General features: G+C 40.3%; 2 protein-coding genes across 8 annotated transcripts in view; one reads left to right on the forward strand and one right to left on the reverse strand.

Annotated features, from left to right (window-relative positions):
- Nucleotides 1–20,198, reverse strand: part of LOC101787882 (spermatogenesis-associated protein 31A3-like) — a 93,870-nt gene extending 73,672 nt beyond the window's left edge. For 3 of the 7 annotated variants that reach the window (XM_063227288.1, XM_063227287.1, XM_063227290.1), the window contains exons 1-6: nt 19,867–20,198; nt 17,596–18,936; nt 14,501–14,601; nt 11,559–11,714; nt 5,588–5,667; nt 4,829–4,908 (exon numbers count right to left, since the gene is read on the reverse strand). The gene's annotated coding sequence lies outside the window, so the exon portion shown is untranslated. The remainder of the gene's footprint in view (nt 1–4,828; nt 4,909–5,587; nt 5,668–11,558; nt 11,715–14,500; nt 14,602–17,595; nt 18,937–19,866) is intronic. The other 4 variants (XM_063227285.1, XM_063227289.1, XM_063227291.1 and 1 more) reach the window with 2 other exon arrangements.
- Nucleotides 1–20,340, forward strand: part of LOC134471093 (putative spermatogenesis-associated protein 31C2) — a 59,760-nt gene extending 39,420 nt beyond the window's left edge. Inside the window, exons 5-6 of the mRNA XM_063229005.1 lie at nt 15,004–15,213; nt 19,718–20,340. Coding sequence (XP_063085075.1) covers nt 15,004–15,213; nt 19,718–20,340 — 833 coding nt within the window. The remainder of the gene's footprint in view (nt 1–15,003; nt 15,214–19,717) is intronic.
- Nucleotides 20,341–25,402: the final 5,062 nt, after the last annotated feature.

Here is a 25,402-nt window from a genome sequence, read left to right on the forward strand (position 1 = left end):
ACCCCAGCCTCAAGATGCATCAGATTATCTTGGAGGCTGTGGAAATGCAGAGTCCTTGTCCTTGCTCTCAAAGTCTGTGCACTAGGAGGAGGATAACAGTCTATGCATTATCAATGACACTCTAGATTATTCTGATACTAGAGGGCTCTGTCAGCAGTTAAAGCAGTACTACACTGACACATCAATGTCCCCCAAAGGCCATCTCTTCATGAGACCTCACGTTTGGAGCTGTACATGCTGTAAGTTAACACAGATGCTTGTGCCATGGCCTGTGGCCTGCCTTCTCGTTTCTCCCTCTTCCTAACCTCTGCCAACCACTGATCTTCTGACTGCTCCACATTTCTGCCTTTTCTAGAGCGGTACACAGTTGGAATCTCACTGTATGGAGGCTGTTCAGACCTGCTTATTTTAAGATTCCTCCATGTCTTTTCATGGCTCAATACCTTATCCACTATCTGAATGTACATAGTTTTACCCATTCATCTACTACAGAGCGTCTAGGCCACTTCCAAGTCTATGCAATTATTAACAAAACTGTCATAAACATTGATATACAGGTTTTGTGTGGGCCGAAGATTTTATCTCATCTGGGTAAGTATCAAGGTACACAACTGTTAGACCAGAACTACTTCCATTTTACGCATGTGGAAACCAAGACAAAAAGAAATCAAACAGTCTGCTTAAAATCATACATCTATTAAGTAAGAGAGCCGGGAATCTGAGTTCATTTCTTATGTTTTCCCCTAAACCACTAAACACACAAAGTCCCACTGTATTTTATTAGAGATTTGTGAACCACTCAACATTCTCTCTAGAAAACAAGTTCCCTGAGGGTAGCACAATCATGAGCTTTAGTAATGACAAGAAAATGGCCTGCTACAGAGAGCAGGCTGGTCTTCAGCAGGTTATACTTTCTCTGTACAGGCTAAAGGACAGGGGACTTTCTATTGTAACAGCTCAGGCTGATTGTTTCTCCTGCCTCAGCCATCTGAGTAACGAGCATGAGCCAGAGCACCCGAGTCTTGAGATTCAGTTTGACTGTGTGGCACTTAACATGAGTGACCCCAGTTTGGCTTGGTCTTCTGGGGCCTCAATGTAAGAGCTCAGTCCAAATCTGTGGGAGATCACCAACCTGTGCTCTCCAGAGAAAAGAAGCCCTTTGCCTCCAACTGTTCCTGAGCTTCATTTCAGCTCTACTCACTGAGATACACAGAGCTGGCTATATTGAATCAAATGATCCCTTAGCTACCTGTCTTAGTTACTTTATGCTCGTCGCTGAGACAAAATACCTGATGCCCAAGTTGGGAAAGGAAAGGTTTATTTCTTACAGTTTTTCGAGGTTTCAGTCCACGCTCAGTTGGCTCCCAGGCAGGTGGGCATGACTGGGCTGCAGTTCATGGCGGCCGCAAACAGCAAGCTTGAGCCAGCAAAGAGAGAGACATACCTTCTTCCTGCCATTACATCACATCCTGGCTCCACCCCTATGTGGGTGGAGCACTGACACCATCAATCCAACCACTAGGCAATGAACCAATCACAAATACACAATGCAAACTCATGAGGCCTGGGGGACACAGACATAAACCATTCCACCCCTGGCCCCCAGGACTCATGTACATCCTTTATACAAAAGACATTTAGTCCACCTCCAAGAGTTGCCAAAGTCCTAACAGCTTCAGCATTGCTGAAAAGTTCAAGTCACAAGTCTCCTCCAAGATCTATGGTAAACTCATAACTGTAACCCCCTGTACAAATGAAACGAGGTTAAACATTACTGAAATGCAAAGGCACAAGATAAACATTACCATTTCAAAAGTTACAAACAGGGGAATATAAAGCATTGGAAACAAAGTAAGTCCAACATCTAGCAGGATGAACATTAAGTCCTAGAGTTCCAAGCTCAGCATCTGAAGCAATTTGGTTGCAAGCTCCAAAAGCCTTTGGGTGGCTCCAAAAGCCAGGGCACTTCCAGCGATTTCAACTCCCACAGCTTTTTCTCTTAAATCTTCTCTGCTCGCTTTTTGTTGCTTCCCTTGGATCATCCACATTCCTAGCTTTTCCAAACTTCTGGGGTCTCCACTGCACCTTCGGCTTCACACTTACATCTTTACAAACTCCCTCTCAGGGGCACACTGCTTGGCCAGCCAGGCCCTTTGCAATCGAGGTGGAAGCCGTCTTACCCTCAGAATTTGTGCATTTTCCTTGCACCTAAAAGTTGTGGATGCCGCCAAGGTTTGCTGCTAGCTGAAGCACTAGCCAGGCTTTTCTCTCTCTTGGCTATAGGGATCAGTTGCCTGGATCGCAGGGCTCTGTTTACCTGATTGTGAGAAAAAGCTTCTCTATGTTGCCGCCATCCTGGAACCTCATGTGGCCGCTGTCGCCATTCTGGAACATGGCGCTCTGCAGCTTTTCCCTCTGAGCAAATTTTTTCACCTTTGCTGTGAGGCTGCACAGGGTGGAGACCCGCTTCCTGGGATGCCCCGGGGCCATCTTTCTTATCTCTCTGTTTCTCCTCAGGAATCAAAATCTCAACTCTGTCTTTACAATCCACAACCTTCCTGGAATTTTCCTTCGGGCCAAACTCAGAGCATTGTACATTATCCTGCTAGGCTCTTTGCCCCTGATTTGAAACATAAAGCTGGCTGAAAGCCCCCAACAATAGCCATGCCACAGCCTCAATGTTCAATTGCTTTTTAATTTCTTTTTCAAGATTAATCAGTCCATTGCCCTATGTCTCAGTCTCAGGCAAAGTCTCTGGGCAGGAGCAAAATGCAGACAAACTTTCTGCCAAGGCATAAAACACATCATGTGGAGTCTAACACCAATGCAGTCCTTCCCAGCAGAAACCTGGCAAGCCTGGTCTTTACAATCCAGCTTTCTATCAGCTTTCTGGTCTCCTGAGCTCTGACCAGAATCTCCTCTACAGAACAGCCTAAACTGCTCCAGCTCTATGCATCCAGGCGACATGTCTGAACCTTTCCAAACCCCACCCACAAGCCATTTCCAAAGCCTCTTGAAAAGCATGGCCAGGTATAGTCACACGAACGACCCCACTCTCGATACCAAATTCTGTCTTAGTTACTTTATGCTCGTCGCTGAGACAAAATACCTGATGCCCAAGTTGGGAAAGGAAAGGTTTATTTCTTATAGTTTTTGGAGGTTTCAGTCCATGCTCAGTTGGCTTCCAGGCAAGTGGGTATGGCTGGGCTGCAGTTCATAGCGGCCGCAAACAGCAAGCTCAAGCCAGCAAAGAGAGACATACCTTCTCCCTGCCATTACATCACATCCTGGCTCCACCCCTATGTGGGTGGAGCACTGACACCATCAATCCAACTACTAGGTAATGAACCAATTACAAATACACAATGCAAACTCATGAGGCCTGGGGGACACAGACATAAACCATGACACTACCCAAAAGCATGTGATCCAGTCTGGTCAAGATGCCACTGTGTCTCACTGCAGCACATGGACATGAACTGTCCCCTCGCCCAGCTACTGGGTGGAATAGGGACTTGAGTAAGAGCCTGTGAGATTCCAGGACTATGACATGAGACAACATCTCAGCTGAGGCCATGGGACTCAGCCAGAACTATACCTTCCTGGCAGAAGAGGTGTCAGCCTTGAGTACATCAAGCTATCCCTTGTATTGCTAACTGAAGGGGGCCTCTGTGCCTGGTAAAAAACTGCTCTATTTTGCTTTACAGGCAATGTCTGCAGAGTTTCTTTTTCCTAGCACTCTGCTGCGGCCCCCACCCACCTCCCTGATTGATACCAATAAAATCCTTGAGCTTTTGGAATCATAGCCACAGAGAACACTGGTCATCTCCAAGCTCCTCAATTGCTGGTTTTGCTCTGTCTTTATTTCATATCCATGTGCAAAATACTGCCAGGTGGAAGACCTGAACCCTCTGTGGGGATTTTGGTACAAATCAATGGACTCCCATAAATTTTATTTAATGGATCTCACACTGAATAATGAATTCCTAGTTATGTGCTTCATTTTGAAACAGTTATACTGGATTCTGCACCATTATTTCCATTTACAATTCCTTTACATGCAAGAAACTTTGTAGACCGTCCTTTCCACAGCAAGATTTTCAAACTTGTTTGCTTTTGTTCTTTTGTGAGCCTTCACCCAAATGATTATTCACTGACATCCTAAGGACAGATTCCAGCAACACAGCCCCTTTACACATTTTAGCTGCCTCCCTCTTAAAAGAAATGAAAATGTAGCTGGTTTCCCTATAAGAAAGTACAATGCAAAGACACTTTGAATAGAGGAGTGGCAAATGTTAGCTTTGTGATCTTAAGCACATTTACTAACATCTCTGAGACTTACTAGCTGCCCTGCTGGATTACTGTAAAGATTACATGAGTGTGAATACAGACCTAATTGCATGCCTGACACATAATTCAGTAGCCAGAGATATCTTGGCTTCACTTGCTACCATAACTGACTCCATTCTGACAAGACTCTCTAGCTTTTCCTTTCTGAGCTGCTCTTCCCCTCAGTATATTTTAAATTCCAGAAGCACTGGTCTGATAAATTTTCTGCAAAGCAAATGGAGACTGGTGCAGCCCCACTGATCTGACAGATAAACATCCTGTGAAACAGATGGAGATTGCCCCTTGATGAGCAGCAACTTCTGTGGCAGCAAGAAGACTGTGGGGCCAGTCCCAGGATAATGCTCAACCAGATTGCAACCTGACCAGGATCTTAGCTGTGCAAACTCCTCCACGGCTGCTTTTGCTTTCCCCCTTACACAATCTCAAGGCTGCCACTGGCAATCCCAAAACAGCCCTTAGATCTTCCCAGGGCACTTACCCCAGAAGTGCAGTTCCTTTCCTCTTTCACCATCAGCTTCTCTCCCTGATTTTCTTTTGGGATGAGTAATGAGATCTTGTCTGTGGGGAAGCCCAGCATCACACTTCTGCCCATGGTTCCAGTAACACATACACTTCCGCCAGTCATGTTACTCCTCTTCGCACAACCACCCACACCACCCTCCTGAAAATGTTCATCACCTCCCTTTCCATATTTTCCCACAGCACTTATAAAGAAAACACATTTACAGTGAGTCAAGTTACGTATTTGTGCTATTTACTGTCTGCCTTCCCCAAATAGAATGTAAGCTTTATGAAGCATAGGTTTTTTTCATTTGCCTTGTCAACTGCTGTAGCTCCAAAGCCTCGAATATAGGAATCAGTTTTACTTTGCTTGATCACATTTATTTCTTTAACTTATTATTGATATTCTACCTGAGAGATTTGTGTTTCTAATTCCTTGAAGGATGGGTCAGTTTTATTTTCAGCCAAATATGCATGGTGGCAACCATTTCAAACATCAGGCCAAATCTTCTCTCCATTAGGATGCACTTCCATATGTGAGTTATGTATTTTATTCATAACCCCTCATCAGGATGGGCTGAGGGAAGACATATCTAGGTCTGTATGGCTCAGATGCTATAAAAACTCATCCTAACACCACAGGAATATTTTGTTCTTAAAGAATTCTTAAAATACTCCTTAGGCTCCTTAGTAAAACCTAACAAAACAAACATTAAAAAAATTGAAATGTGCTCACCTCCAAATCCGTAACTTCACATCGAAGCTATATAAAGTCACCTTTTCTTCTCAAGTCATTTCCTAGAGGCCAGCAGGTAACTTTAATAAACAAAGAAACAGAAATATTTTCTTGTTATACCCCTTCAATATTTCTAGCAAGTTTAGTTACCAGAACACAAGACAATGGGCGACCTTAAAAATACACTGTCTAAAGCTCACTACTAATTTCACTGCAGTTTTAAACACACCTTAGGGAAACTCCAAGGCTCTCAGGAGACCACTCACAGTGATCAAGCAAAACAACACTTCAGCAGAAACCCTACTATTTCGTCATTTTAAAAATACATTGCTTAATTCAAAATCTTCAGAAAACACAGCACAAAAAACCAGATGAAGAAAATGTGAACCCAGGGAGGTGGATCTATAAGCAAAGTTTCCATATCCTCTGTCCTTTCCCACCAGCAGTATACGTGGCTATAGGTCTGAACCGGGCTCAGAGATGATACCTCGAATGCCTCGAACCTCATCCTGAGGTGGACAGCAACTAACACCAGAATTTTACAGAGGGCTTTCTTAAAAACTTGGTGGGCAGGGCTCCACTCCTAGCTTGAACTTGGTCTAGGGTAGCACTGAGAAACTGCACTTGTAAGTACAGCCCATGATGCCTCGATGCCTCATGCTTTTAGGACCACTGCACTAGGTAAGCTGTTTGCATTTACTCATCAGCAAGTATTCACACTCACAGAAGGCACTGGGAAGATCTGTTTCCTGGGTTCTGTTCAGCTGTCAAACATTAAAAACTACACTTCAAAATTCGCAGCCCAGTCTTCACAAAAATCACCACCAACCAGCTTAGAAACAGGCTCATATTCCTGTGTGAGAGTGGGGACTAAGGTTCTTGTCAAAATTCTGTTTCAAATTAAACATTTTACCTGAAATCAGGGCTCTGCTACCTAGGGAGTATCAGCAAGAACAAAGACTCCTCATAACCTGTGTCACTTAGGGGAGTAGCAAATACCACAGTTTGCAACACGTTAATGGGAACTTCTAACCAATACATGCTCATGATATGAATATCTCTGTTAATAAATACATATGTTCTACAGATGTATAATTATGTTTAGTGTTAAATATAGTTTGTTATATTTAGTTTGTTAAATATATATGTTATATTTAGTGTTAAATATAGTTTGTTACCTTACTTAAAATTTTTTTAATCAGTAAGTTCAGGTACTTCAACATGAAAATCCTAAAACACTGAGAAAGCAGAGTTTGTTATTTACTTTACCAATTATTTAGTCTAGGAAAGTGCTACAGTGTATATCTAGAAATCACCCCAAAGCTCATGTGGTCCTAAATGAGGCTTTGGGGAGGGGACTGGATCATGGAGTGTGATACTCCTCAGTGGATTATTTTCTTAACGAGCTTATGGCTAGATGAGATGTTGGGAGGTGAAGCTTAGCAGGAGGTCAGTCACTGGGGCGTGGTCAGGAATTGGTCTTTTTCTCCCCTCCCCCACATCTCTCTTTGCTTCCTGCTACCATGCTAGGAAGTCCTTCTCCTCTGCCCTGTCCCTCTGCTGTGCTGCCCTGCCTTGGAGTCACTCAACTATGGACTGAAACCGATACAAACTGTGAGCCAAAATAAACCTTTCCTCCTCAGAGTTGTGCATGTTATGTACAGTGTCTCAGCCATGCGAAAATAACTAAGACACAGAAGCATAAGAAGGTGTTCTACCTGAACAGAGAAGAAACTATTCTGCACAATATGTTTCACATGTCTGGATGACAAGCTTGGATGACTTAAAACATAGTGGGACTTCAAAGGCTAAGATTGCACCTTCTCTAACAGGGCAGGCACAGTAGGATGTCTGACTTAAGTAGTGGTGAACTCATACTATCTGCTCCTGCCTCCTGAGACACAGTAAAAAGATTACAGAAAATTTTAAAAGAATAAGGCCACACAGCAAGGAGTAGAAGGGGTTTATCAATGAACCAGCTATCTCAGTAGTCTAGTGGAGGACAGAAAGTACATGAAGATAAAGGGGCAACTGAAACCAAGAGGAAGAAGTTGTAGTCTGGATTATGACTAGAAAAAGATGCTGAATGTATCTCATTAGAAAAGATATCCAGCCGGGGATTTGGCTCAGTGGTGACAAGCATGAGGTTGTGAGTTTGATCCCCAGTATCAGAAAGAAAAAAGAAGAAATATACAGTAAGAAGAGAGTATCATTTCTTCAGAATGTTAAAAGAATTCATACCAAGCTAAACTATCCTCCAGATTGAAACAAAACTTGAAGAGAATCTGTTGCTAGTGGATTTGACTTAAAAGACTAATCATTCAGGCTGAAATTGAAGAACACTCAATGATAACTCTCAAACTCACAGAGGGAAATAAACAGCACCAAAAAGTGTAACTGCAGACATATATAATTCTTCTCTTGATATGTTTTAAGACACTTGAATAAAACATTAATTATAAAAGTAAACCAATAAACGTAGAACATGTGAAGATGTAATTTGTATTTTATGACAGCCATAGTACAAAAGAAGTGAATGGAATGGAAGTTTTTATGTACTCTGAAATTAAATTGGCACTAATCTAGACTGCCTTTTATATATTAAGGCGTTTTATATATTAAGACGTTTTATATATTAAGACGTTAAATGCACTCCTCAGAGCAAACACTAGAACTGTAACTCAACAAAAACAACAGAATTGCAGAAGTACAATAAAAAATATCTAACATAAGAGAACAAATGACCTAAGAAATAAGGGAGCATAAAATACATAAGACACATTAAAAAAAATAAAGAAATGAACAATCAAAAGAGCAGACATAAATTCTAATTCATTAGTGTTTACATTAAATATAAATGGATTGATTAAATTTAAAAGCCCAGATTCACAGAAAAGATTAAAATTTAAAGACCTGATAATGTCCTGTTGACAGGAAATACACATTGGATTCAAACACAATAGGTTAAAAGTAAAAGGATAGAAATCTATTTACCATGCAAGCAATAACCAAAATAGAGCTGACATAGATATAGGTAATATATAAAACACTCTAAGAAAAAAGTATTAAAAAAAAACATTTTATGGTAAAAAGAAGGTCATCAATTCATCAGGATGATATAATTATTATAAAGGTATGTATCTAAGAACAGTCTCAAAATATATCAAGTAAAAAGTGGTAACACTGAAAGGAGAAACAGAAAATTCAACAATTGTCATCTAGCAAAATGAAACAAGACATTAAGAGGAAATCAGAAGACTTAAACATAATTACCTAGTCCTAACCAACATTCACAGAATGCTCCAAACCCATTAAGCACAGAACTTAACATTCAGTGTACAGAAATAATTCCCCAGGAGAAATCAGATTATCAAATAAGGGAGCTGAGGCAGGCAGGACAGAAGCATGGACAATGAAGTAAGATCTTGTTTCAAAAATGAAAATATAAATTCAGATATAAGTCACTGTAAAGGTCTTGGGTTCAATCATCAGTACTGTAAATAAGTTAATAAATAATGTGACATCAAAATTTGTAAGATATCGCTAAAACAGTATTTAGAAAGACATATTTTGAAAAAGAATAAAGAATCAAAATCTGTAACTTATACTTTCAGCTTTCCAAATTAGATAGAATCAAATTACTATAAAGCTAAAGCAAGGAAAGAAATAATAATTCACTCACCAAAAAAAAAAAAAAGTAGAGAAGTCAAACATTACCTGTATCAAGAATAAAAGAGGGGCAATCATTACTAATCACGTAGACACCAAAAAAATAATAAAGCAATACTATGAACAGATCTATATCCATAAATTTGATGTCAGAATAGGCAAATGTCTTGAATGGCACACAAACCACCAAAACTCTCACAAGGTGATAAAGGCAACATGAATAGTCAGATATAAAAGGGAAATTATACTAGTAAAAATGGTCAAAAAAAAGGGAAAATACCAGACTCTGAGGGTTTTACTCTTAAACGTTTTCCAGCTTATTCTGTAAAGCCAGCATTAACCAAACACCGAAAATAGATTTTAAAATGTCTTTAATCTATTAAAAACTATCTTAAAACATTATGCTTATTATTGAGAGTCTCAGTTTTTCCCCTTTCAGAGACAAGGCATAAATGTCTTCTCTAAATATTTCTATTGAACTTCAACTGAAAGTTCTAGCTAAGTGTGTTAAAACCAGAAAAATGAAAGACATACAGATCAAAAGGGAAATAATACAGCTACCTGTATTTGTAAACAAGATCATATATAACATATACATGCCTCACTAGGACATGTACATGATAATTAGCAAGGTTGTAAGATACAAAGTCAATATTCAAAAATCGATTGCTTTTCTACCTTCCAAAAATGTCACTCAGAATTTGAAATGTAAAAATAAATTTATATTAGCATTCCCAAAATGAAATCTAACAAACTATGTACAAGATTTGTATACATACAAAATACGGACGAAAGAAATCAAAATCTAAAAAAATGGAGACAGATTTTTGTGTCTGATTTCAAGAGTTGAAGAAAAATTTATTGGCTTTTCCCACTGCTGGTATAACATGCCTGACATGCACATCGAAAGGAGGACAGGTTTATTTGGCTCATGGATCCAGAGAGTTCAGCTCATAGTCAGCAAGGTCCAGGTAAAAACATCATGGTGAAAGGGCTTGGTGAGGCGAAGCCAATCACTTCACAGCAGCTAGAAGCAGAGTAGGTTGGAAAGAGTGCCAAGAAAGACCTCCCATCCAAAGGCACATCTCAGGCTCACCGCCTCCATCTGGGCCCCAATGCCAAATAGCATATTCGCTTATCAGCATCAGAGAATTCATCCACTGATGTGTTTCATGCTCTCAGGATCCAATCACCCCTCTAGGTGTCTCTTAACCCAGTCACACTGACCATTAAGATTAATCTGCACAGAAGATGTTGATTCTCTCCAAAGTCATCTGTATGTGTATTAAATTCACGTTAAAATCCCAATGAGGCTATTTGTGGATATGCACAAGACTTTCAAAAACTTAAGGGGAAAGAACTCTAATATACCAAATTTACTTGTGAAAAAAAGCAGAGTTTGAGGAGTAACATTACTTGATTTCAAGACTCACTACATAAAGCTATAGGAAGAGTATGAGCGGGTGAAAAAAAAAAAACCACAGTAAAGCAATGAAACAGAATAGAGACTGAAAACAGATTCAGCAAAATTGAGTCAATTTATGACAAAGGTACAAAGACAGTGCAAAGGAGAAAGATGCCAGAACTTTGGAAGTTCAAATGCAAAAAATTGATCACATCTTACATATACATATACAGCTCCAGGTGTAGAGCTAGATATAAATAAGACACTGTGATACTTCCACAAAAGCACAGTAGGAGAAGCATACGGCTTTAGGTTTGCTGATAAGTTTCAGACACAATATTCAAAACTGTAAAGTGGGATGTAAATAAAAATTAGAAACTTTTACTTTGTAAAAGTACATTAACAGGATGAAATGACAAGCCATAGGCTGAAAGAAAACATCTGCAAATCATGTAGTGATAAAGACCTTGACTGCAACTTATATAAGGGAGAACACTTATTTGGCATGTGTGAGACTATGCATTCAGTCCCCATCAACACAAAAGATGTGTCTGAGAGAGGAGACTAAACAAAAAGGGGAGAAGGGAGCATGAAGAGAAAGGACAGAAGATTTCAAGGTCGAAGATAAAATGACTACACTTTCCTAAGACTGCTACTCTCTCCTGTAAATATAGGTTCATTTGGATATGGGAAATATTTGTATAGTACATTTAAGAAAATAAAACATACTCTCCTGAAGGCCATTACGGTGTGAAAGTGTGTTTAATGTAGTACCTTTATGTAGAACATAAAATGGAAATAATTTAAATATTTTTAAATAAAAATGGTAGAGCAAATTAAACCATATATTCTTATGGAATATAAATCTGCTATTTTTTTTTAACAAGTGAGACTTACACACAATAACCAGGAATATTGACAGGAACACAGTAATTAAGTTAAAAGCAAAGTTGGACTTGCTGGCACATGCTTGTACTTCTAGCACGCTGTAAGGCTGAGACAGGAGGAATGCAACTTTGAGCCCATTCCAGGCAGGAGTCACTTAGCAAGACCCTGTTTCAAAATGAAACATTTAAAAAAGCAATGAGAATATAGTTCACTGCACTGGATTCCACCCCTATGAACACAAAAAATTGGAAACATGAATTGTTTATCTCTGGAATTTTTCATTTAATATATTCAGGCCGTAGTTAACCAGATAAATAATTGTAACCATGGGAAGCACAACTGTGGCTAGGGAGGGATTTCTGCAATACAGATATGCACACAGGTTATTTACACACATATATTTACTAGCTTTACTGTTGGGGGACTCAAAGCAATGACACACATCAGATGAACACATCACAGAAAATCTCCTTTCTAAGACCATTTTCAAATACAGTGAGACAGGGCGCCTAGAATGGCTGATTTTAGGGTTGGATATATCAAAAAAGACACAGAAGCCAACTGAAATAGCTCCTGTTAGCAAAATGGAATAATTTGAACAATAAAATAATGCCATGTGAAGTTATACATGGCCAGGAGAAAAATAAACACCATCTCCACCCCCCACCAAATCCCACCTTGACATGCTATATAAGTTAGGTCATCTTTGGTATTATCCCAACTTTTAAACATAAAGTTATTTTGTTGTACAGGCTGTATTTTTAGGAAATAGGATAGAATATACCAGAAACACAGCTTTATATATAAATAGACAAACTATAGAATGCTCAGAAAGGAAGAGCCCATGTTATGGGTGGTAAGGTTTTTGACACATTTAAGGGAGAATATAAAGTAAAAAATGGCCTTTGTTCCAAGAATGTGGGGAGAACTCCATGACTGCCAGGGCCTGGCTTTCTTTGCTGGAAACGTGATGTGGGGGGCATACATATAGTTTCAGAGTGGGGTGATGCTTAGGGTAGCATTGCTGATGTGCAAGCAGCTGATTGGGACTTTTTTCGCACCACAGTAAGTTGTCATAGGGGAGGGGAAAGTGACCTCAAAGTAAACATCCCTTGGTCCTGCCTCCCACTGCCGTAATATCATATCTAGGGCAAAATCCTTTCAATGGGCTCAAATGAACAGCAGTACAGTACAGTGTTATACTTGAGCCCTTATTGGGTTCCAAGAACTATGGGAGTGAGCATAGGGACATAGGAAAATAAACAAAACAGTCCTTAACTTTGTTTTTGAGACAGGGTCTTGCTATGTAGTACAGGCTGGCCTTGAACTCATTGATGTGGCCCAGGCAGGCCTCAAACTCATGGTGATCCTTCTACCTTAGCCTCCTGAGCGCTGGAATTACAGACATGTACATGTACCACCACACCTTGCCCAGTCTTTGACTCTTAAAAGCTAACTGCCTAATAAGAGAGGAAAGGCTACGTATCACTCACACAATAATACATGCAATTACTTAGAGGAGTGTGAATGGAAAAGGAGTCAGATTTGTTCAGTATGATCTAAGGAGCAGTCAGGAATGAAGGGTGATATCTGTAACAGGCTGAGTGGAGCCTCACATCTGGCATTCAGTGAATGATTAATATAAGATCTCTGGCCTGGGGATGTAGGTCAGCTGTGGAATAGTTAGTGCTATGTTAGGTCCTGGTTTAATCCCCAGTGCTGCAAAGAACAAAACGAAACTCTCCCACAAATGCTAAATTCTGCTAAAATCAACGTATCTCACCATAATCAGTATAGAAAAATACAGCTTCCATTTTATTTTTTATGGTAAACTAATGGTTTAAAGTATAAAAAGGTAAAAGTCTAAAATGTATTAATATAAAATTTAGTTTAATTTTATCTCTACCTTCACTAATTTGTAGTTAGCATAATTTGCCTATCAAGGAGGTTGCCACCATTGATACAACAAATAACCACTTTTAGACTATGGTGTAGGTATAGGCTAAAAGTGTAATTACCCTAACATCTACTTTTTATTAATGCATGTGTGAAGTATGCAATGTTACAGTCCTTGTGCAGAGTTGGTACACATACAGAATGCCTGTTAATTCCTTGTATCATCCCCTCCCCCTCCCACTGACCTCCCTTCCCATGAGAAAGATCTCTCTATCCAGTTCCTATACGCTTTTATTTTTTATTTACATTTTGGAATTCTCATACAACAGAAACCACGAGACATTTAAGCTTGTGTGTCTTAACTTAATGTGACTTAACGTTACAGTCTCAAGATATAACTCAGTAGGGAATTCAGCCTCTAAAACTGCACAAACAATTAGCAAAACCCTGCTTTCCCTGTTTTGAACTATCTAATCATAGGGATAGGGGTGGGATAGGGGGTGTTGGAGGTGTTGGCACTGGTGGCTGTGCGCTCTGGGTTGGAGGAAAGTATAAAGCGAGTCCTCAGCAAGACACTGGCTTCAGAAAATGTGTTTGCTGTGACGACTTCATCTTCCCACACCACCGTTATCTCTGGCACCTTAAGACTGGGAAGTAAGGGCTGGGGATGCTACTTGTGGTACAGTGCTTGCCTTGCACGCAAAGGTCCTGGGTTTGAGCCCCACAGTGAAAAAAAAAAAAATGATTAGGAGGTAAATTCCAAAAGCCTGTGGCATCATGGCTGTGCCAACTGTGCTGTGTTTCTAATAACGCAGAGGACAACAAATGCATGTCCTGTATGGCTGAGTGACCAGCAAGTGCAGTCCCTGCTTCGAGCAGCAGTGGTGTACCTGTCTGTCTTCTGGAGACTGCCTAGGGCTGGACAAGCTCAAAAGGCCTGAAAGGAAATGGGACAGTGAAGTGTGCATTCTGCAGAACAGAGCAGACTACACCACGTGTGCAGCACGTGAAAGTGCCAAGCCAGGCAAAAATCTCACTTTCCAGGATTGGCATACCTTTCTCATCTTTGAATCCAGCGGCTTCATCCTTCAAATGCGGTCCCCTTCATTCTCTTCTGAGCCCTCTCAGAGCATAACAAACACTGGAAATTTTAAATCTGGAGAGCAGAGAAGACTCAAGTGTGTGTATCGTCTGACTCAGTTCACACAGCCCATGAGCTTTAAAATTTCTCAATCAACTGGAGATTTTAAATTTGGAGTTTCAACTGATTCTAACAGTGAAGAAGTTAAAAAAAAATACAGTAGTAATAATAATTTTAATTCTAGACTTTCTCTGGGGCAGCAAGAAGAGAGGAACAGTCAACAAAGTACACTTTAGCTTCTGGAATGCAAACCGGAGTCACAGCTGATAAAAGTGCAGCAAAGCCTATTTTCAGTTTCCTGAACAACACCACTTCCTCTAGGTCAAGCAGACACAGGCCACTGCACTTGGGGGTGGCACACTTGGTTATGCCGCCTTCTCCTGCACTGCACCTGTGGCTGCCTTTGTGTCTGGACAGGCCAGCTGGCCTGTGAGCAGCTCTCCGCTGCTCAATCCAGTCTTGCTCAGTCTGTGCTTTTCTCTCAGGATAGCACACGAGCAGCCATATCCATCATAGCTACAACCATCATGGTGTCTGCCTTTGAACCAGGCCCCAGCAGTGAGACTACTGTACCCTCGGCTTTCAGCCTGGGAGTGACACCCACTTTTAGCTCTGCAGGACCCCATGGTACTGGGTGATCAGCGCCATCTGCCAGGCCAGCATTTAGTGTTAACCAGATTATACCACTTGGAAAAAATCAAGAGGCCAGACTGGCTAATGCCCTGAGCTTTAGATCTCTATCATCTTTAACTGCATTATTTTCCAGTGGTTTTTAGCCTATGCTGCCTACTTTTGGAGCTGTGTCCAACAGAAGCCACCTCCCGTATTTGGACAACTGCCTTGTCGGTATGCATTTAGCTCTGGAACAGCCTCCAAATCCCAGTTTGGTCCCCCAACTTGGCAAGACCACAACAAATCTCGATGTCACAAAAAATAATCAGGAGCAGACACATCTGAGGCCAATCCTAGCACACCTGCAGCCTCAGCTCAGCCCGGGAGGCAATGCATTTACCCAGTCCAGAGCATCAGCATTTAGAATGGGGTCGAAAAGGAAAGGTATGTTCTCTTCTTGTGGATCCTGTTCATAGTCATAAGGTAAACACTACTGTTAAGGACAGGAATTAAAGGTCATAATGGTATGATACACAACAGGTTGAACACAGTTAGTGCCCTTCATCCAGATATTGGATTACAACACATGCCAGGTTTCTCTCAACTCTGATGCCAAAGACCTCAACTTGGAATTTCTCTTTTTATTTAAACCCCCCTTCCTATCTCTCCAATCCCATTTACCCCCTATTCTCTAGAAACACAGAAATAGTATCTAGAGTACCAACTGATTCTTCAAAAAAGCACCTGATTCACTGATTTCACATAGTCTGGCCGTACGCAGGAAGAGATCCCATGTGATAAGCAGCTTTATGCACAGATTCAGCATCTGCACCACCAGGTATGTTCCTAAGCACCTATGGGATGCACTGACATTGTAATTATATCTGAGGGATTCTGTATACATTAGAATTCTGCATAGAAGACACTGAAATAATTTCTATGCCAAATGTGTGCTGGGACAGGTTTGCAAAAATTATCTAACAGGGAAAGCCTCACTGAAGCATGGCAAAGACTTTTTAGATCTTCTTAGATCTATCTCAGTCTCCATGTAGGATTTATATGTGACTTTTTTATTTTCATTTTTTTATCAGCTCTTTCCTTTTTCATGATTTTTTAAAACTTCTATAAATATAACTTGATGTCTGTAATTTTTTGTCATAACATAAATCTGTGAACTTGAAAAAAAAAAAAGGAAACAGTAAACATTCTAATAGGCCACCTGGAAAAGTGTAAAAACAGAACTAGAGTATAAATGTGTGACTACAGAAACCTTCCTCCAGAGACTCCCCTACAGAACTGTCCTCGACTGGGGTTAGGAGAGCCGAAATAGGACATCAGCAATTTAGGGAAGGAAGGCAGGAAAAGAGCAGAGAAGGGAATTTTGTTTCTGGGTCAATAGTTTGGGTTTCTGAATTTATCCTGTACAGTAACTTATTAACAGAGTTCTTCAGCTCCCAATTCTAACAATAAAACACCTTTGAAAAGAATTAGAATTCTGGAAGTAAAAACATACTTATTTACCTTATAGTATCAGATTGAAAATATATAAATTATGAAGTACAATATAGATTATGCTGTCAGCTTTACAGATGGAACCCAGACAAAAGACCAGAAGATTATACACTAAAATATAAACAGGGTAGACTAGAAATAGTTTAAATCTTCTGATTATTGATATTTTCTAAAGCTGACATGTAAGATGTATCATCTTTAAATGAGAATGTTATTTTAAAAAGATGATTATGTTATTCTACAAATTTCTTGGGAAACAGTACTGACAACAGAATAAATTAAAAGCAAAACTGTTGAAACAAAGTTATTTTAATTCTTATAACCAAAGACTCAAAAAAATGGAGAATTAAACAGGCAATTTAATTCCTAAAACAGAAAACCCAAGAAAGTGAAGAAAATATAAAATCTCTAGAACCCTTCCTGGTAAAAGTAGAATCAATTTTTATAAAGAATAAAAATAATTATCAAGGCTGACTTGGCAAAGGCAGGAAAATGTTTCCATGAGCAGCTAAGACTGTGTGAGCCTTCAGCACACAGGAATTTGCCATGGAATCCTGTAGTAGATCCATTTGAGCCACTAAAATAATCTGGGGCACATAGGAAGTACTCAGAGCTTTCTGATGGAAAGATGTCCAGGGCTCATAAATAGGCAAGGCAATTTTCCTCTTAAAGGTAGAATCCCACAAATTACAAGATATACGGGTGCCTGCAGAACACAGTACAACTGCAACTACAACAGAAATGACCCTTAAAGATTTTTTTTAAATGCATGACTTTGTTTCCCTCAAGTAATTACTCACGGGCCTTCTATCAGTGCCCAGTAATGGCCTCCTCAGTGTGCAACACAGGCAGGAAAGCATGTTCTAGGGATTGACATTTACTTACCCTCACACAGAAAGGTCAAAGAGAAGAAGTGTTCTATAGATCAGGCTAGATGATGACCTCATGGTAAAAACCTGTATTGAAAAATGTTCTGGCTGAAATCCTAAGTATCACTGAAGGAGCAAATGTTAGGTTCCAAACTACAACCAAAAAAGCAATCTAAATAACCCACACATACATGGTGAACTAGCATTTGGCAAGGTTTCTAAGCATCCACAATGGGGAAAGGATGACATCTTCATTTAAGAGTGTATTCAACACTTTTCCTTGGCTGGGAAAAAATGCCCACAAGCCAAATTACATGACATTTATTTTGCATCACGGTTTTTGGGTGGATTTAGCCCATGGTCAGCTGGCTCTGAGGCAGCACTGTGATGGAACAAGGGCATGGTTGAGGGAATGCTGCTCCACCCATAGAGGCAAGAAGCTGAGTATAAAGGGAGAACCCTGAGAAGAAGCTGTACCTCCAGGCCCAGGGACACACCTCCTGCTACCTTTGTGCACTAATGAGTACAGAAACTCACTGAGGAACATTTTAGACTTGTATCAAAAGGTATCTGGAAAGCTGCACACTCACATGCAAAAAAAAAAAAAAAAAAAGAGAGAGAGAGAAAGAAATACCAGACATCATCTTTATATCAATATAAAAAATCTTTATATCAAAATCAACTCAAAATGGATTAAAGAATTAAATGTAAGACTTGAAACTCTTAAACTCCTAAGAGAGGATACATAAAGCTCCCTGACATTGATCTTGGTGATGTTTGGGTATCATAACAAAAACACAGGCAACAAAAAGCAAAAATAAACAAATAGGACTCAAAATGGGACAACAAAATGAATAGGCAACCAATGAAACGGAAAAAAATATTTACAAACCATGTATCTGGTAAGTGATTAATATTAAAAATACTCTGGAACACACGCAACTCAACAGCAAAGAAATCAAATAATCCAATTATGAAAAGGACAAAAGGATAAACAGACATTTTTCCAAACTGTGCATAAAACTGGCGAAGAGGTACACGAAAAGGTGCTCAACATCATTAATCATGAGGGAGAAGCAGATCAAAAAAATGTGAGATACCACCACATACCCATTAGGCTAGCTCCCACAAAGTCCAAAGGAAGTGTTGTTAACACTGGAGAAAGCAGGTCTGTAAGTTGGAACAGCCATTGTGAAAAAAGCATAGAAGTCCTCAAAAAACTGAAAATCTCACTTGAGTGCTTACCCATCCTGTTTTATTTATTTACTCTTGAAATTTTTGAGACAGGTTCTTCCTAAATCGCTAATTCCAGCATTCTGAGAGACCTTGATGGGAGGGTCACAAGTTTGAGGCCAGCCTGATCAACAGAGAGACACTGTCACAAAATAAAAAGTTATAAAAGGATGCGGTGGGAGGCAGCTCAGTGGGAAGACTCTGGGTTCACCCTCCTCACTTCTGCTAAGACTGACAGATCTGGCAAACATTGATCAAATAAGCCAAACGAATGAAGTTAAGCGCACGTCCTCACTCACCAATGGAACCTAGACCATTCACATCCATGGCAATTAAGGACTGTGAGGTGGGGGAAACGGGGAGACACAGTCAAGAAATACAAGGTCGCCCGCAAGAGTAAGTTTTGTTAAAACCTACTGCACAGCACGGTGCATACAGTTAATAACAGGGAACAGGAAATTTCAAAACTGCTACGATACCAAATGTTCTCACAACCGCAGTAAGCACTTACACTGATACATACATTACTTTACGTCACAAATCACATCACTCTCATAGGGAATTACTGTCAACTTACAATGGAATGCAAATAAAACCGCACAGCAGCATATTTTACTAACTTGATGCTCCTACAAAATTTCAGTGTCACAGACACACCGTGTTCCGCGCCCCCCGGGAATCCCAGCTTCGCGGGTCGTCACCCAGGTCGGGAAAGGCGACTTGGTCCAGGTCACGTGACCAAGTTAGTGCCTGAATTAGCACTAAATTAGAGGTCACGAATTCAGACTTGAACCAATTTGCAAATCACTTTTTGTTGTTGTTGACCCCTCAGATTTTTATCCAATGCATAGCCAGCGTTTAGAGCTAACAGAAACCCCAAGTCCTCAGCATCTCTGAACAACCAGTACGGCTCCCCGCGCGCAGGGCCCAGGGCGCTCCGACCCGGCCACGGGGTGCTGCAGCCCGGCCCCGCAGGCAGGGAGCCGACCGCGCAGCCCCGCACCCCCAACCTCCGCGCCCCTCAAGACAGCGCCTCCCGCAGCGTCCGCGCTACCTGCGCCCTGGAGAACTCCGTCTGGGGGCCGCGCGGAGTGCGCAGGCGCCGGCGGCGGAGCCCGAGTGTCTCTCCACACCGCGCCCTCGCCCCGGAGACCCGCGCCGCTGCTCCGTTTCGCTGTTGGCGGGGCCTGGGTGCAGGGAGGTAGCGCGCAGCCGCCCGAGGCGCGATCCTCGACGGTCTACACACACCCGAGTTGAGCGCGGCCCCGCGCCCCCTCGCGGTCTGCCCAGCCTAGCGGTCCTGGCCGCGTCTGCAAGGGAGCGGGGCCCCGCACTAAGCGCTGTGCAACGGCCTCCAGCGCGCGCACGCGCCACACACCGCCCTGCGTGCGCCCCCCCCCCCAGCCAATCGCACCGCCTTCCCAGGCACGTGACACGCACCGACCAATGGCCGCCCAAGGCGGCCCCTGACGCTGTAAGCGGCTCCCAGAGGTTTCGAATCTGCGCGGGAGGCCAAGGGAGGCTGTAAGGATCGCGAAGGGACAGCGGCTGCAGTGCCCACGAGACCGCTGACATCCCTAGATCTGATAGAGGTTGCCTAGGTGGAGCTAGAAGCTCCTGCAGCCGCAGTGTCAGAGCCACGCGTGTGTACATCTCCCCCAGCGGCTTCCCGCTCAAGCTTGATGTTCTTGGTCCAACTCAATACTTGAGTCCTAGTCTTTATTGGTCGGGCTTCAGGTGTTCCAGAGAAATCCTTAAAGGGGTGGAATCCCTGGATTCCAGTGAGGTCCAGTACTTCACATAGCGGCTGATGTACTGCCTGCAACCGAAAGCCCCAGAGTGCAAAAGACCTTTTGGAATATCCCACCCAACAACTTCTACCTGTATGTTACAGAGTTCAGTCCATCAACCTGGCCTCACCAAGCTGGGAAATGTAGTCTTAGCAAAGGCATATTGCTGTCCTTTTTTCTTTTTCTTTTTTTTTTTTTTTTTTAAAGACGTTAAGACAAAACAGGACATAACAGAGCAGATCAGAACAGAACAATGTAAGCAAAACAGTATTTCACCAAAAGACAACTCATAATTAACAATAACTACCACGATGTCTCTTTCTTTAAAATAGTTGAGTATAACTTTATATACAATAGTATTAAACCTAACAAAATATTATAAAAACATTCAAGAGAATGAGAGTGTTACAGGGTTTTCAGAACCAAATAACAGAAAAACCATGGCTACTCTCTCATTTTCCATAGTAAATCTGTTTATACTTTCACACGTAGTATAATCCATTAACATACAACAAGATAGAGACAATGGAAACAGAAGAGCAAGAGCATGGTAGGACTTCACAGTAAGATGATATTATATCAGTACTGGCTATTATAATGACTTGTTTCTCTCAAATTAGCCGTTCATACGGTCACAGATAATAAAATTTAAAAAAACCAGGACAAACACATTACATCTGAGATCTTTATAAGGCTTCAAAACAGTGTAGTGGGGAATCATGATTACCCAAAAGTCTTATGTACTCTTTCGTATATTAGGGAGACTACGGTATTTATACATGTGAGTTTGATTTATTTTGTTTAGGAATATGGTCTCAATTTATTAGTAAATTAATTAGTAAATTAGCCCATTTATTAGTAAATATCTCAATATGATTATTCTTTATAGCTGATTAGTACTCCATTGTATAAAAATACCACATCTTTTTTATCCATTCCTTAGTTGATGGACACTTAGGTTATTTCCAAGATCTGACTATTACAAATTGTGCTGCTATAAACATGCGTGCACATACATCACTGTGGTATGATGTTTTCAATTCTGGGAATATGACCAGAAGTGGAATAGCTGAGTTGAATGGGACCTCCAACCCCAGATTTTTGAGGCATCTCCAGACTGACCTCCATAGTGGTTGCACCAGTCTGCACTCCCACCAACAGTGCAGGAGAATTCTTTTTTCCCACATCCTCTCCAGCACTTGTTGTTGGTAGTTTTCTTGATCCTGGCCATTCTTTCTGGAGTGAGATGGAATCTCAGTGTTGTTCTAATTTGCATTTCTCTAATGACTAATGATGATGAACATTTTTTCATGTATTTATTTGCCATTTGTATTTCTTCATCTGAGAACTGTGTATTCATCTCAGATGCCCACTTTTGGATTGGGTCCTTGAGTTTTGAGGATCTGATTTTTAAAAATTCTTTATATGTTTTAGACAGAAGTCCTTTGTCTGAGGGGCAGTTCACTAAGATTTTTTCCCAGTTTGTGGGTTTTCTTTTCACTATGCTGTAGATTTCTTTTGACATGCAGAAACTTTTTAATGAGATGTGACCCCAGTTATTGATTCTGGGAAGTAGTTCCCATATGGTTTGATTCCTATTCATGAATTCTCTACCTACCCCTATGTCTTCAAGATGTTTACCTACTTTGTCTTCCAACAGATTTAGTGTTTTTGTTTTAATATTCAGATCTTTGATCCATTTAGATTTTAGTATATGGTGACGGGCATGGGTCTAGTTTTAATTTTCGGCATATGAAGAGCCAGTTTTTCCAGCACCACTTATTAAAGAGACTGTCATTTTTTTTAGTGAACATGTTTGGCCCCTTTATCAAAGATAAGGTGGTTGAGTGTGTTGGTAGTTGTGGTTGTATCTTCTAGTCTATTCCATTGATCTTCAGACCTATTTTATTGCAATACCGTATTGCTGTTCTTAATGAAATCCCGTTGCAAAGAAGACAAAAAACAGTTTGGATAGGTATCTAGCAGTTGCTGCCACTTTCCTGTTTTTCCAACTTTGCAAGTGGACTTGTTATTTTACACAACTCAATAAAAAGAAGTCCTCCCCAAGATGTGCAGAACAATTTACTGAGCAAGTTCATACTCTGGCAGACCCTGTACTGGATACTTATTGACTGTTATTACTGATTCTAAGATACAAATGACACCGGAATACAAATGGTGAAAAAGTAGAAGGAAGAGGAGCTATAGGATGCCATGGTGGTCTGATATGAGTTATCTGTACAGTAGTATAAGTCTATGGAATTAAGAATAATAATCCTGTGGGTTAGTTGACAAAGGTCCCCCTGGCTAATGGCCAGAATGGTCAACAAACATGGAGATAAATCATTGCCTTGTAGCTCAGAAACAGCTTTCATGTTATATGCCCATACAAAAAAAGAAAGATTGTCACATCAGAAAACCAGTATAGTAATGTTGGAAAACATTGTTGTACATGGTAGAGTAAGAGAACCGAAGAAGTTGATTCGGAATTTGTTTCATCACTATGCAAGGGAGAACTGTACCCAATCTCGGGATTTTTCACAAGTAATGGAATTGGTTTTATGGATTTGATAAACAGTGCACATTGTACACTTGTGCTAAGTATCAATTTGTGTGGCAAATGTCACATTGTGCTGTCCACAGTCTATGAGGAGATGTGAATGTACAGAAACTTTGAATACATAACTATAGTGGTAGTTTGGGGACTCGTGGGAAGGGCAGCCAATCTAGAAGGGAAGAGGAAAAAAGACTTGTTAGAGAAAACTTCTAAAGAGGGGATCACTTTCATAACCCCAAACTAAATACCTAGTATGTTAAATGAGCACTGTGTTGGTAAATCCAGGTGATATAAACATCAGTTCTCTAATACAATCTGGATGGATATTCCATGAAGAGTCTAATAATATGGACAAGAATCTTGTCAGTTTTACTGTGATTTTACATTTACCTAACATACTTTTTGGATTTTTAAGTCTTTCTTAGGGCAGCCGTCATAATAAATCTATATGAACATTTACGTTTCTTTTTAACATTTCTGTTGTTTTCAAACTTCTAGTTCATCTGGAATTTGTTTGTACATTACTATTTATATCATAGTTAGGTCTTTACTTTTTAAAGGTAAATTTGTATTTAACTTCAAAAATTACAAATTAATAGGGTGACGTGACGTTTCATTCTGTAACATAGCTTGGATACTGTTTAAATCAGGTTAAGCATATCTACCTCCTCCTTTGTCATTTCTTTCAGTAAAATAGTTCTAAACTCTATCTGCTTGAAATATACAGTACATTATTGTTATCATGATAGTACATGAGTACCAGCTCCTAACCAGAATGTAGTACCCAGACCCAATTGTATTGTTAAATAAGCATAACCTGATTTTTACTTAAATCTTACACAGCTTTGTACAACAAAGCACCATAAATTTATTGGTGGAAAGCACCACACATGCTCTTTCAGGTTTGGGAGCCATAAGTCCTGTCACAGCTCCTGTCCCTAGGCCACAATCTATGTATTGACCAGGAGTGTCAGTCCCCGCAGGGGCTTCACTGAGGAAAGTTCCAGGTCCAAATCCCTTCAGTTTATTGGCACAATTCCTTTTGTGGTTTCACACTGAAGCCATTTTCTTACTGACTGAGTCACGGGCTGTGTATCTCTAACAATTTGTATAAATATCACCCATAGATGTTAACATTGTTTCAACTTTTTCATTAGTATAATCTGTTAAAACAGTGAATATACTCATTTGTAGACCTTTGTGACATCTCTATCCTGTTTTTTAGGATAACTGGAGATTTAGCTCAGTGGCATAAACACCGACCTGGCAAGCACAAGATTGTGAGTTTTTCCTCTGGCATTTAAAAAAAACTAATTTTTAGGGTAGTTTCCAGAAATGGAATTGTTGTTACATACTTTTAAAATCTTTTTTAATGGCAAAATAGCCATCTAAACAACTAAGCCCATCTAAACCTCTAAGAATATATGAAACTGTTGGTTTGTACATTTACCATCACTGGCATTATCTATAAACTTAATATTTGCAATTTTTAAAAAAAATTATTTTTAGAAGATACAACCACAACTACAAACACACTCAGCCATCTTATCTTTGATAAAGGAGCCAAGCAGTTTCACTGGAAGAACGACAGTCTCTTTAACAAATGGTGCTGGAAAAACTGGTTCTCCATTTGCCGAAAACTAAAGCTAGACCCATGTCTATCATCATGTACTAAATTAAAATCTAAATGGATCAAAGATCTGAATATTAAAACAGAAACACTAAATCTATTGGAACACAAATTGGGTAGAAACCTTGAAGACATAGAAGTAGGTAGAGAATTCATGAACAGGACTCAAACCGCACGGGAAATACTGCCCAGAATCAATAATTGGGACCACTCTTATTAAAAAGTTTCTGCATGTCAAAAGAAATCTCCAGCATAGTGAAAAGAAAGCCCACAAACTGGGAAAAGATTTTAGTGAACTCTCTTTCAGACAAGGGACTCTTGTCTAAAACATATAAAGAATTAAAAGAAACTCAGACCCCCAAAATTCAAAGATCCAATCCAAAAATGGGCATCTGAGATGAATATGTACTTCTCAGATGAAGAAATGCAAATGGCAAATAAATACATGAAAAAATGTTCATCATCATTGGTCATTAGAGAAATGCAAATTAAAACCACACTGAGATACCATCTCACTCCTGAAAGAATGGCCAGGATCAAGAAAACCAACAACAACAAATGCTGGAGAGGCTGTGGGGAAAAAGGTACTCTCCTGCACTGTTGGTGGGAGTGT

This window comes from Cavia porcellus, unplaced genomic scaffold (genome assembly GCF_034190915.1).
Source record: "Cavia porcellus strain 051 isolate PalLab524CR breed Dunkin Hartley unplaced genomic scaffold, mCavPor4.1 scaffold_17, whole genome shotgun sequence".
Taxonomy (NCBI): Eukaryota; Metazoa; Chordata; class Mammalia; order Rodentia; family Caviidae; genus Cavia; species Cavia porcellus.